Source organism: Spermophilus citellus, assembly GCF_964194105.1.
Source record: "Spermophilus citellus genome assembly, chromosome: 4".
NCBI classification, from domain to species: domain Eukaryota; kingdom Metazoa; phylum Chordata; class Mammalia; order Rodentia; family Sciuridae; genus Spermophilus; species Spermophilus citellus.
The window spans coordinates 128,153,048-128,166,727 of NC_138185.1; the positions used below are offsets into that span (position 1 = coordinate 128,153,048).

At 40.6% G+C, this 13,680-nt stretch overlaps 1 protein-coding gene across 1 annotated transcript in view; it reads right to left on the minus strand.

The window, feature by feature from the left end:
• The window catches only part of TMOD2 (tropomodulin 2), a 45,862-nt gene that overhangs the window by 21,912 nt on the left and 10,270 nt on the right, over window positions 1-13,680 (minus strand). The window contains exons 2-4 of the mRNA XM_081290090.1: window positions 10,556-10,753; window positions 8,631-8,787; window positions 3,930-4,052 (exon numbers count right to left, since the gene is read on the minus strand). Coding sequence (XP_081146216.1) covers window positions 3,930-4,052; window positions 8,631-8,787; window positions 10,556-10,681 — 406 coding nt within the window. The 5' untranslated portion in view covers window positions 10,682-10,753. The remainder of the gene's footprint in view (window positions 1-3,929; window positions 4,053-8,630; window positions 8,788-10,555; window positions 10,754-13,680) is intronic.

Here is a 13,680-nt window from a genome sequence, read left to right on the forward strand (position 1 = left end):
TGTAAGCTGCAAAGGAGGGAGGCGGCCAGCACAGCACACGGAAGGGCAAATGGTTAGCACCAACAAGAATAAGAATTAAGGGCTGGGGTATGGCTCAGAGGTGGAACATTAAGCTTTGAGCTCAATCGCTAACACTGTAAAAAAAGAAAAAGGAAAAAAAAGTGAAAATAAGTAAATAAATATAGTTAAAGGGACTCCAGAGCAGTCAGAGTTTGAGTCCTAACTTTGTCACATACTGTGTGACTTGGGAAGTTACTAAATACCTATTTTCTCATTTCTAAAATAGAGATAATGATTATACTTTATCTATTATAAGGATTACATGACTTCCTCTTATGTGTCAGTCACTGCTCTACATGCTTTGCAAATTCTTGCTAAATAAATAAATAACTTGTTACCATGGCTCTGGCATTGTCTTAGGGAGATGTTCTTTTAGTAAATACAACCCACTGAGATCATACAACAAACACTCCTTGCTCTAGCCCTATACTCACCAAGGAACTTCTACTTATAATTTGTGTCCCATTTCCAAATTTTATTTATTTAGTGATTAAAAGATGAGTTTTCAGGGTTGAGTGTGTAAGAGTGCTTATCTAGCATGTGTGAGGCCCTGGGTTCAAAACCTAGAGCCAGGAAAAAAAAAAAAGATGGAGTCTCACTATGTTGTCTGGCTAGCTCTGAACTCCTAGGCTCCAGTGATCCTACTGTCTCAGCCTCCCTAGCAGTTGGGACTACAGGTGCTCACCAACACACCCAGCAGAAGTTTTAATTTTTGTTTTAGCTGTTTCCTATCAATCTGGCTAACAGGTCAGTTCTCATCACCCTACTCTAATCTGACTGCTTCTATGTATACTAACAAAATCAAATCTCTAGAACAGCAGGACTGAGAACTAGATTCTGGGCACTGACCACATGAGATATGGCCAAGAACGGGAGGCAAAGTCTTAAGAGATCTTCTGACCTTTCCTTCCTGCTCTGTATCTGCCACAATAATATGGGCAATGCACTAACACTTTTTCTTATCTAAACCTGACTGTTTGTCAGTCCATACACTCCTGGAGCTGCTATTAGTCTTCTGGAAGATTGACCCAAGAGAAGATGCTGCCAACCACCCAGCCAGGCTTCCTCTTGAGTTCCTGGGGAGCATGTGATGATGGACCAAGGCTGAGTCAGGATAAACAGGGACAGCTGTCTATGTGGATAATCTCTCTGGTTTTACTGTATGGATTTCAGGATCTAGAATCTTCCAAATGATTGGTGTTTTTCCCTTTCTCCTTTCTCAGGCATTTTCTGGGAATAGAAGTCCTGCCCTACATTCTCCGTTTGGGCAATTCCAGTAGAGACTATGAGACAACCCTTAGGAGGAGCAGTAACCATGATAGGATTTCTCCATAGTAACCACAGGGCTAAGACGACCAGTTACTGCAAAGCACCTTCTTCATCAGGAAATGCAGGTGCCTCATCTTCTGTAGGGACCTCTGAGGGGTTCACAGTAATGACCTTTGTATCAACAGCTGACATCATCACAGAAGAAATGAAAATGTGGCTGAGATGGTGGCATGTATTAGAGAAAGGCATAGCTGGCTCTGCTGGGAGGAAGATTATTATTATATATGTCTTCTAGGAAAATAAAAATAATTCTTGCAGTGGACTATTTTTTTAGTTAACTCTTAAATTTGTTTTAATTAGTTATACATGAAAGTAGAATGCATTTATGCACTTTGATATATCATACATAGATGGAATATAATTTTTCATTTTTCTGAGGGTACATGTTGCAGATCATATTGGTCATATATTCACATATATACATAAATTAATAATGTCTACTATGTTTTCTATCCCCACATTACTTCCCTTCCCCTCCCTTCACTTCTCTCTAACCTAATCTAAGGTAACACTATTCTTCTCTAGTGCCCTCTACCTCATTGTGAATTAGCATCTGTATATTAGAGAAAACATTTGGCCTTTGGTTTTTTGGGATTGGCTTATTTTGCTCAGCATGATATTCTCCAACTCCATCCATTTACTGGCAACTGTCATAATTTCACTCTTCCTTAAAGCTGAGTAATATTCCATTGAGTACATATGCCACATTTTCTTTATCTGTTCATCTATTGAAGGACACTTAGGTTGGTTCCATAGTTTAGCTATTGTGAATTGAGCTGCTATGATCATTGATGTGGCTGCATTACTGTGTTATGCTGATTTGAAGTCCTTTGGGTATAAACCAAGCAGTGGGATATCTGGGTCAAATGGTGGTTCCATTCCTAGTTTTCTGAGGAATCTCCATACTGCTTTCCATAGTGGTTGCACCAATTTGCAGTCCCACAAGTGTACCTTTTTCCCCACATCCTCATCAACATTTATTGTTTCCTGTATTCTTGATGATTGCCATTCTGAGTGAGATGAAATCTTAGAGTAGTTTTGATTTGCATTTCTCTAATTGATAGATATGTCACTTTTTCATATATTTGTTGGTGGATTGTATTTCTTCTTCTGTGAAGTGTCTGTTCAGTTCCTATGCCCATTTATTGATTGAGTTACTTATTTTGGGGGGTTCAGTTTTTGAGTTCTTTATATATGCTAAAGATTAATGCTTTAGCAGAGGTGCATGTGATAAAGATTTTCTCCCAATCTGTAGGCTCTCTCCTCACGTTATTGTTTCTTTTTTTTTTTTTTTTTTTTAAAGAGAGAGTGAGAGAGAGAGAGAATTTTTTAAATATTTATTTATTTTTTAGTTTTCGGCAGACACAACATCTTTGTTTGTATGTGGTGCTGAGGATCGAACCCGGGCCGCACGCATGCCAGGCGAGCGCACTACCGCTTGAGCCACATCCCCAGCCCATGTTATTGTTTCTTTGCCAAGAATAATCTTTTTAATTTGAATCCATTCCACTTATTGATTCTTTATTTTACTTCTTGTGCTTTAGGGGTCTTGTTAAGAAAGTCAGATGCTAGGCCGGCATGGTGAAGACTTGGGCCTACATTTTCTTCTATTAGGCACAGGGTCTCTGTTCTAGTGCCTAAGTCTTTGAGCCACTTTGAGTTGATTTTTTGGTGGACTGATTTTCAAGGCACCTTTCCCTTTGGTGCCCTAATAACACTGTGTGTGTGTGTGTGTGTGTGTGTATGTGTAATATATATATATATATATATATATATATATATATATATATATATATATTTCAAGGAGACTTAATGTACAAAAATGCTAGTATATGCAAGAAATCTTTCATTTTAATTTTTCATTGTTTTTAAAGAGACAGAGTCTTGTTGTGCTGTGCAGGTTGGCATAGCTCCTGAGCTCAAGTGATCCTCCTACTCAGTCTCCTACAGCAGAAACTCTTTCTGAAATGGGAAAGGGTATAGGTAATTGGAGTGAAAGATTTACTTTCCATTATATTTCTTTTGTACTATTTGAGCTTTTACTGTCTGCATATAAAATCAATTAAAATAATAATTATCATTATCATGTTTCTAGTGTTGAGAAAATGAGAAGGCAAAGAGATCTTAGCATGAATCAAGATGGATTGGTGACTATGTGGAAGAGCAAGACCTCCATGGAAATTTCGTGATTACAAAATGTGATAAAACTCAATAACATGCAAAATGTGAACACTCCTTGGAAGGCATAAAGGCTGTTATTTAGTTCTTTAAGTTCTCAACCCACCTTCACAGTTGTTTTCTGATTTCTCATAGTAACTTGAGTTTTATAGGATGGGTATTATTTGGGCATTTTACAGAGAGTTAGAGCAAAATCAGATTTTCTCATGGAGATGAAGTCACTGCATCAGGTCCTACAGCTACATAATGGCCGGAGTCAACCTGGTGACATAATAATACTCAGCAGCTATGGAGAAGCTCAAAGCCTGCTGCCAGGAGTACCATTGCATACCAGAGGTCATAGGGCCAGAGCTGAGGCTCACCTGCAAGGTCGTAAAGCTCAGTATCAGAGGCGCTGGCCAAGGCTTCTTCCAGTTCTGGATCCAGGGTCACCTTTTCTTCTTTACGAGTTTCTACAGGCTTTTCTTTGGGAATGAAGACTCTTCCTTTAAATCAGAAGGGAAAAAAAATGTTGTGTGATACTCCCTTATTGGTAGGGTAAGTGGATTGAGCAAAAAGTGCAGTTGTAGCCATTAAGACCTGTATTATTAAGTTATTTCATAACCAACTGAGACTGCTGAACCTCTAGACAGTCAATAATCTACCATTAGACACAAGGAATATTAGAGGAGGAATCCTGTATTAAGTCACACAGAAATTTGAAAAATAGTTCTTAAACACTGAGGAAAAAGATGGCTTCTTTCTTGCCTATCACCTGTAGCACTGCCTTAGGCAGGGGGAGCCCTGTTCTGGGCTCTGCACCTTCGAAGGCCCCTCTCCAGTCTTCTTCTGACTACATCTCTCCCTACCAAGAATCCATGAGGCCAAAGGGACATTCCCATCCAGAATGCTAGACCGCACTGCAGGCCTCTTGGATCTTGACATTCCCTGTTCCCAAAGTCCTGAGCCTGCTTCCATGGGCTCCTGTCCATATCCATGTCCTTGATGGCAGCCCATGCTGCATTCCCAGACAATAAGAGGGCCCTTGGGGGAAGTATGGATGAAGCTTAAATGTGTGGGCCAGGGTGTGTACTTGAGGCGCTGACAGCATAGAACAGCCTGATGTCCTGCATAGAATTTTTGTTAGTTCAAGAATTCTGGCCTTCTAGGTATATTAGGAGAATACATATATTTTAATGATTTGTTAGCTTTTTAAATGTTTGGGGAAAAAATGGCATGTGGGTCTATTCAAGTTTTTTTTTTTAAGAGAGAGAGAAAGAGAATTTTTTAATATTTATTTTTTAGTTTTCGGTGGACACAACATCTTTATTTTATTTTTTTTATGTGGTGCAGAGGATCGAACCCAGTGCCCCGTGCATGCCAGGTGAGCGCACTACCGCTTGAGCCATATCCCCAGCCCCTCTATTCATGTTTTTGCTTTGGACCTTGTAAATACTGGGGGCAGGACCATCCAGACAGTACTAGGAATTGATGATCCCCCAGAGTTTTCCCTTTACATTTACATGGGGAGCTACAATTGTGATCAGCTGGACTAATACAGTGACCTGGGGACACAGTATATCAAACAAGCCTGATTTTAGGGAAAAACTAGGGTCTCTATAATTAGAGATGGGGATCTATGAGTAGCAAGGCGTTCCTTGCTTCCCATAGATGCACTCTCTGCCACCAGTTCCCATTTCAGCCTGTCACTCAGATTCCATTTATTACCACCCCTGACCTCAGAAAATGCCAATCTGTATTCTTTACTCTTTAGCCCAAACTTATGGATTGACAAATCACACTGCTGGAAGGATGGCACAGTACCTGCTCCTAACTTCCATCAGGCCAACATATCCACATCCCACATATGCAAGGGCTGAAAGGTAAACCCAGGATATTCTAGAGCCATTGCTATCGCATACCCTAGACCCACCTGCATTCCCTTTCAGTTCTTCCCAGGTTTTGACTTGAGTCTTCATTCTTTTTCGGAGATGCTCTGACTTCTTGGACATGATCTTTGAAATAGTCTCTTCCCTTTTGATCTTTAGAATCCCCTAAGACTCACCCCTCTATTGTCTTTGTCACCTTGGATAGAACAAACAGCTGGCTCCAGTTTTAGCCAACTGGGACACAGACCCTTTCCAGGTCTCCCCAGCTGGCCTGGCCCATCTACTGCTATGGGAAAGGAAAGGTCAAACCCAAAGTTAACTCTCATGAAAACCTTCCAGGAGATTTCCTTGATCATAGGGGTTGAATATTTCCTTATTATTTACCATTTTATCAAACGACTGGATAAATGAATGGGAGCCAGAGCTGGGAACCCCAGAAGGGAAAGGAGGGAGCTGCTTATGGCTGTCTAGGGCACCTTGGCAGCAGGGCCTCCATCACTGACATACATCCTGTTTCTGGGCACCACATAAGCTGCCACCTGTCCCAGAAAGAAGGAAAAAATACTGGGGGACAAAGTGGGAACATGACCAGAAGATTAAAAAATGAAGAAATAAAGCAAACCAATCAATAACATCTCAGCCACTGGTGCTCACGGCAAACTTAATTTTCATAGTATCTGCAAGCCTGAAACATTTCCTTTTTGGTTCAGATGATTTTTTTAAAAAAAATTCAGTTATAGATGGACACAATACCTTTATTTTATTTATGTTTACGTGGTGTTGAGGATCGAACCCAGCGCCTCACATGTGCTAGGCAAGCGCTCTACCACTGAGCCACAACCCTAGCCTCTCATATGATCTTGCGTATAGAGTCAAAACAGGTTTTCTAATTCTTTCTACCCAGTACTGTTTAGGATTACCCTAAACATGAGGTATACAAGTGACCCAATAGTTACCAGTGTTCAGGGCAATGCTGATGCAGATCGTTCCTGCACTGCAAGAGTTAAATCTGTACTGAAGCTGCACTGAAGAGTTAAATCTGGCCCCAGGACTCTAGGGGCAGCTTCCTTCAGGCTGCATCAGGAACTAAGGTGTAGATTTCTCCTGAGGACCTCACTTCCGCCTCACATAGCCTCCTGCCACTCCTAGATGATTCTGCTCATCCTTCTGGGGGTACTGCATACTTCTTTCTGATCCCACCACTCTGTTTGGAAAACTTGCTCCCTGTTCATTTGAACTGTGCTACTTCCCATCCTTTTTAGCTGCAGTATGACTATACCCCCCTTTTATACTTAGCTCCTGCATTCCTAACTCCCCATGATCCACCTGCAGCTTAATTTGGATCAAGAGATAATCTACCTTAGTGGCTCCTCAGACTTCTACTTCAGGAACAACAGGCAACAGCTTTCCCCTTATTATGCTGCCACTACCCTAATACTTGATGTTTATTGGTGTTTTATCAAATATTTAACATTATAATTTTTTTTTTTTTTACAATTCAATTAGTCCAATAGCAACTGTGGGGCTTCAGAAACAGCTCCACACTTCCTCAATAATCTCTGGTTATTGATCCAGTTCTTCTACTGTTCAACTTTACTTTTTAAATGACATTCTAATAGTGTATGATCCATTAAATACACACAACATGGAGGACAGCAGTACTGCTGACTCATGCCAACTGAGAAGATAGGTGCTCTGCTTTCCACCGCCTTGGTACAAAGGCTCAGAGATGGCAGTCACTTGAACCCACGCTTATCAAGTGCTCCCCTTGGGCTGATTTCTGTGCCAGGACACACAATGACCCAGACCCACTGTGGAAATCTCAATCTGATGTGGAAAATACACCAAAGTAAATAAACAAAATGATGAATACTATCACAGTTCTGTGACAGCAATACCCAGGTACCATGGTGGAATCAAGGGGACTATATCATCTAGAGATCATGGAAGACCTGAGGTACTGATAGCTAAGCTGAGAGCCTTAGGATATGAAAAGTGGGCTATGGGTCAGAGGGAAGAGTCCATGAGAAGACAACTTGAGATGTAAAAGAACTGGGCAGGTTTGGGGAAGTGAACGCAGACAGTGAGTGGGGCTGAAGCTTAGTTAGGAAGAAGAGATGCATTCTGACAGGGGGTGGAGTCTAGACCCACTGTGAAGATTGCAGTAAGGATCTGGGACTTAAAGCAGGAAAGTGATATGATCTGATTTGTATTTTAAAATACTCTAGTTACTATAGGATCACCAAAGAGACATGGGTCCAAGTGACTGACTGTACTTGAGGAAGCTGACAGGCAACTGATATCATACACTCTTCCTCCAAACGGGAGCTCAGGCTTGAAGCTAACAGTCTCCTTGTCTTGGCTCAGAGCTCAGCCTGGCGTGGAGATATATCTCCTTGCTCCTTACAGCTTTCCCAGCCCCATCTTCCTGAGGGCCATAAGTTTCTTAAGATCAGGGCTGGGTCTTAAGGCACCGGTAGTCCCAGTACTCGGTACCTGGCTCTGTATAGGGAAGGTTCTCAACAAATGCCAGATAAAGGAAGGAAGGACTGCACGAGCCTATCAGCATAGCTCTAAGATTAGGGGTGTGGTGCTACAGCCATCTTAGTCAGGGAGTGGAAAGGCTTTGTGGGGGCTTCAGCAGTTAGTAAAGCACACCAGTGTCGCTGGAACACTCCATCAAGCTGTTTCACGTTTTCAAAACTTTTTCTTTGGAGTTAGATTTTTTTCTCCATTGGACTAATTTGAGATCATCACACCCTAAATATTCATTTAATTAGCTTGTACAGTCTGCCATGAATATTTTTCCTTTTAAACAAACTAACTTTAATTTTTAAAGCAGTTTTAAGTTCACAACCAAATTAAGCAGAAACTACAGATAATTCCACTATATCCCAAACCTTCCTACTAACAACATCCTGCACCACAGTGAAACATTTGTTATAACTGATAAATCTATATGGACACATCATTATCACCTGAAGCCCATAATTTATCTTAGGGTTCACTCTTGGTGTTGTGCATTCTATGGGTTTGGGCAAATGTAGAATGGCACGTATCCACCAGCCACTGTTTTAAACTTCCACATGCAGTTCATGGGCTTACTTCCATTTCCAGGTCCGTTCCCTCACTTGACTCTCCATGGCAGTACGTTAAGAGTCCCTTTGACCCATGAGGTGCTGCTGTGGTCCTTACCTTTCTTTTCTCCAGTGAAGGGCACAAAATCCTCCCTGTCTTTCTGTTCCAAGGCCTCCTTTTCCAGGTACATGAGGAGGTGCTCGCGGTCAAACGGGCCGGTGGCTGCTTTCTGTGTCTGGTCTTTCTGTCGGAATCCAGCTGGCAGCATGGCACTCTGACAAAACAGAGGTGTGGGCAGGAAGAAAAGATATTTGCTGGACAGATACTTTGTTACTCACTCCCTCTTTCCTCCTTGCTGTATGTGGGGAAGCAGGGAGAAAGATACCTAGGCAGAGACCTGTGAGGACAGAGGGTTGGGGTCCCTGGGACATCTCCAAGTCCCTGCTTATTCTAATACCTTGTGCTGAGAGGAGGGCTCCCAAGGAGCTCAAGTACAGCAGAGATGCTGAAGCAGCCTCTGGGCCTTCTGCAGATGCCTTCTAGAATGGGTAACAAGGCCTCTTTCCTTTTTGATCATGCTTAGGTTTGGCTAGCTCTGTGCCCAAGATGCTCTCAGGCAGTTGTGTGGAGACTCTAATAAGAAGCCAACATGGCTGGCTACATTTGCAACCTCTCTCCAGTGGAAGCATCTGGGCAGGTAAGTGGCTATTATACTAGAGGTCAATACCTGTTTGATTAGGCCTTGAGATTTGTTCCTTAAGTTTTACAAAATAAAAAAAGACTGTACTTGTATTTTTTAAAGTGAAAACAAAGCCAGGCATGGTGGCACATGCCTATAATCTCAGTGACTTGATAGGCTGAGGCAAGAGGATCTCAAGTGCAAGGCCAGCCTCAGCAACAGAGCGAGACCCTATCTCAAAATAAAATAAAATGAAAATAATATCCAAAGTATCTGACATATCAGAATATCATATAATTAATTTTAGTTATATTTTTATTTATAACAAAATCACTATTTTGAAAGTGTCTGATTTTAAGCTTAAGATAATACCATCAGTACCATCAATATAACAAGCTACTTAGCTTTTCTTTTGAAAATAAAAATATTAGAAGCTCCATTAAAATTTACTTGATATTATATAGTCATTCTAATCTATTAATTATTGTAGGATAATCAAATTATTCATTTAAAAGAAATGAGATATAAAAATCTGCATATGGAATTAGAGACCTGTCTTAAATACTACCGCAGCAGACATTTCCTAGTCTGGGATCTTATTTATAATATCACCTATACAAGTCTGTCTCTTCACTTATTAAAGGGAGATAATATGATTTATCTCAACAGATTCTGCACCTAGCAAAGTTGGTGACACATTGAAAAATCTCAGTATGAGGCCTTCATTGTACTGTAGTTACAGCTGGCTCTCGGTCCCCTCCCATGAAGGCTCCCAGTCGGCACAGTGCAAGACGGGGCTGGGCTGTCATCTTGTGCTGTCATCTGCACACACTCCCATCACAAAAAAAAAAAAAAAGAAAAGAAAAAAGAAAAATCTCAGTATAATTTATCCTTTCTCCTTTTTTTTTTCTCTAAGTCTGATTACCATTTCTCCAACCATTTGAAAAGATTTTTCCTCATTTACATTAAACTGGTTTTTGAGAAATATATTTGACAAATCTTAAATAGTGGCTATATGAGGTTCTCTATGAATTTTTTTTTCCAGTACTGGGGAACCCAGGGGCACTCTACCACTGAGCTATATTCCCAGACCTTTTTATTTATTTTGAGACAAGGTCTCACTAAATTGCCAAGGCTGACCTCAAACTTGAATCCTCCTGCCTCAGCATCTCGAGTATCAGGGATTACAGACATGTGCCTCTGCCTGGCTTCTCTATGAATTTGTAAAAGTGACCCAGAACCAACTGAAGAAAAGAAGATAGAATTTGCATTTGAAGTTGAGGGGTTTCTACTATTGTGCAGGGACCAAACCATGCTATTTATCTTGTACTATTATTAGCCACTCCAGCTCCATGTCACTAACCTCAGGATCTAGGTCATCTAGAACATTTTCCAACTGTTTCAGTTCCTCTTCTGAGAGCTTGCCAAGAAGCTCATCTTCATCAATGTTCTTGTATTTCTCCAGCTCTTTTTGAAAGGGGAGTGCCATAGCTTCTTATATGCCTTTCTCATGGACCATGCACCTTGAAGTAGTCCAGCTTCCTGAGACTTCAGATTAGCACTAATAAAAGAGAAATACTGTTGTCTTCTTTCTGTAAACAGGACTTATTAACAGAAGACAGTGCTACATTGTCATTGTCATCTATGGAACAAATAATTCAAAGAAAAAGTAATATTACCTTCATCTGCATTCTCAGAGCAATGTGACAGCTTACAAGGTATTTTCATAAATAGTATATGATATTTATTTTTTTTATCTTTACAACAATCCTGTGAGAAAACCTGCACAGATACTCGAATTCCCATTTTACAGATGATGACTCTGGGGTGAAGGTGACCAAGTGCCTTGCCCAAGGTCATGAAGCTGGGATGTGTGTGCCTGGCCCTCTCATTCTCAGTGTAGTGAGTGCTTTCTCAACCTACTCCTTTGCCTCCCCAGCTTTCCATAGAAAAACAGTGGAAGAACAATGCATCGATTGTAAAAGGCAGTTGTAAGAAGCATGCTTGTGTCTTTTCAGGGAGAGAGTGATGTAAAGAATACAAAATGGGACTCATTTAGGAAAGAGAGCTTGGAAGTCTATGTGAGAAAGCATTGTCCAGTAGTAACTCCCCTGCAATCAAACTAAGTGAGAGTCTAAAACCATGGCCACACAATCACTCTCTCTACTTTTCTCTTTTCTCCTTTATCCCCCCATGCCCTTCTCCCCAGTACTGGGGATGGAACCTAGAGAGGCTCTACTATTGAGCCACACCACCAGCCCTATTTTTATTTTTATTTTTTATATTTTGAGACAGAGTCTACTCAGCAGTAGAGTGTTTGCCTAGTATGTGTCAGACCTTGGGTTCAATCGCTAGCATTGCAAATAAACAAAAAAGACAAAATCTGCACATCTAGGCAAGTGTTCTACATATAAAGCTACTAAGAATCCTACTCTGATTAATACCTTTTTTTTTTTTTTAACCAGGGATTGAATCCAGATGCACTTAACCACTGATCTATATCCCCAGCCCATTTTATTTTATTTTATTTTTTTTTTTTTCATGGATCAGCTATGCCTTTTATTTAGCACCAGAGTCAGCCATCAGAGGGGCTCATTTTCTGGGTAGAAAATGGCCCCCAGTTACAGAAAGTCTATGGGTTTATATATGTTACATTGGGAAGTGACTCAGCCCTTGAAGACTTTAACAGGACATGAGTAAAAGGTTGAAAAAATTTGGAACTTGTTTTTTACTGGATACTGTTTTTACTAGGCTAGGTTTTTACAGTGCAAGGTGGAGGGTTCAGAGCTCAATGTTCAGTTTTTTTTTTTGTTTTTTTCCTTTTTTTTATTGGTTGTTCACAACATTACAAAGCTCTTGACATATCATATTTCGTACATTAGATTGAAGTGGGTTATGAACCCCCAATTTTACCCCAAATGCAGATTGCAGAGTCACGTCGGTTACACATCCACAATTTTACATAATGCCCTATTAGTAATTGTTGTATTCTGCTACCTTTCCTATCCCCTACTATCCCCCCTCCCCTCCCCTCCCATCTTCTCTCTCTACCCCATCTACTGTAATTCATTTCTCTCCTTGTTTATTTTCCCATTCCCCTCACAACCTCTTATATGTAATTTTGTATAGCAATGAGGGTCTCCCTTCATTTCCATGCAATTTCCCTTTTCTCTCCCTTTCCCTCCCATCTCATGTCTCTGTTTAATGTCCATTTTATTTTTTTATTTTGAGACAGGGTCTCGCTAAGTTGCTGAGGCTGGCTTTAACCTTGTGATCCTCCTGCCTCAGCCTTCCAAGGATCTGGGACCACAGGAATAAGTCACTGCACCTGGCTCTTTACTCCTCTCTTTTACTTCCATTCTATTTCTATTCTCATTTCCTTTTTTAAGCCACATTCCCTAATTCTTCTTACTTTATGCCCTTAGACTAGCCTCCTTTTAGCTACCTCCTTTTTTTTTTATACCACCCAACTCCTAAACTCTCAATCAAAATGAAATTTTTACTCAGTCCCTTACAGAAGATTTTACAGAGCTTCCATAGAAGATAATTCTGCATTCAGGAAATAGTAATGCATTTAACTGATAGTGTTGATGCTGGTGAGGTAGATGGGTGATTAGAGAGGAGGGTTCATGGAAGGAAGGAGAGAAAAGAACCAAAGATAGGATGGGACATCTATAAAGGGGCTTCCTTATGTTAAGAGACTCGGATCTTATTCTGCTGAAGCCCCCACAACTTTTAAAGTAGGGGAGTGTCCCAACATACCTGTTTGTTTTTAACAAGACAGTACAAAAGGAAAGAATGAAGAATGGGCTGCCATGGAAGAGACTGGTTGCATGTAGGCCACTTAGGGGCTATTAGAATGTTGTCCCCTCCCCTTAATTCAACTGTTCACAATGGTCAGGTTTGTGGTTTCATATCCTTTCAACAAGAAATGTAGCTCTATCTTCCTTTGCCTTCCATTTTAAGCCTCAATGGCTATACTTCAGTAAAAAATAAATGAAAGTCCTATGAAAGACAGAGAAACCAAATTGATCCCAGATACTTTGTTCTGGTGACAGCCATCACTAATTTATTGTATGATATGAGACATGCAATTCATCTGTCAGGCACTTACAAATCCAATGAGCTGGTTGAACTACCCTTCCTAAAGGACTCTTAAGTTGCACAATATCACATTTACCATTCTGAAATTGAGAGCTGTTTTAGTTGATAAGGTGCTATAAACACTTCACCAGCAACAGTCAACATGTGTTTGTCGCTGCCTGTATGTACATAAGCACCAAGAGTACCATCCTCAAAATAAGCACATTGGGGACCGGGGTTGTGGCTCAGCGGTAGAGTGCTTGCCTAGCACATACAAGGTGCTGGGTTCGAACTTCAGCACCACATAGAAATAAATAAATAAAATAAAGGTATTGTGTCCAACTACAACTAATATATATATGTATACATACATATATATGTATGTGTGTGTATGTATATATATGT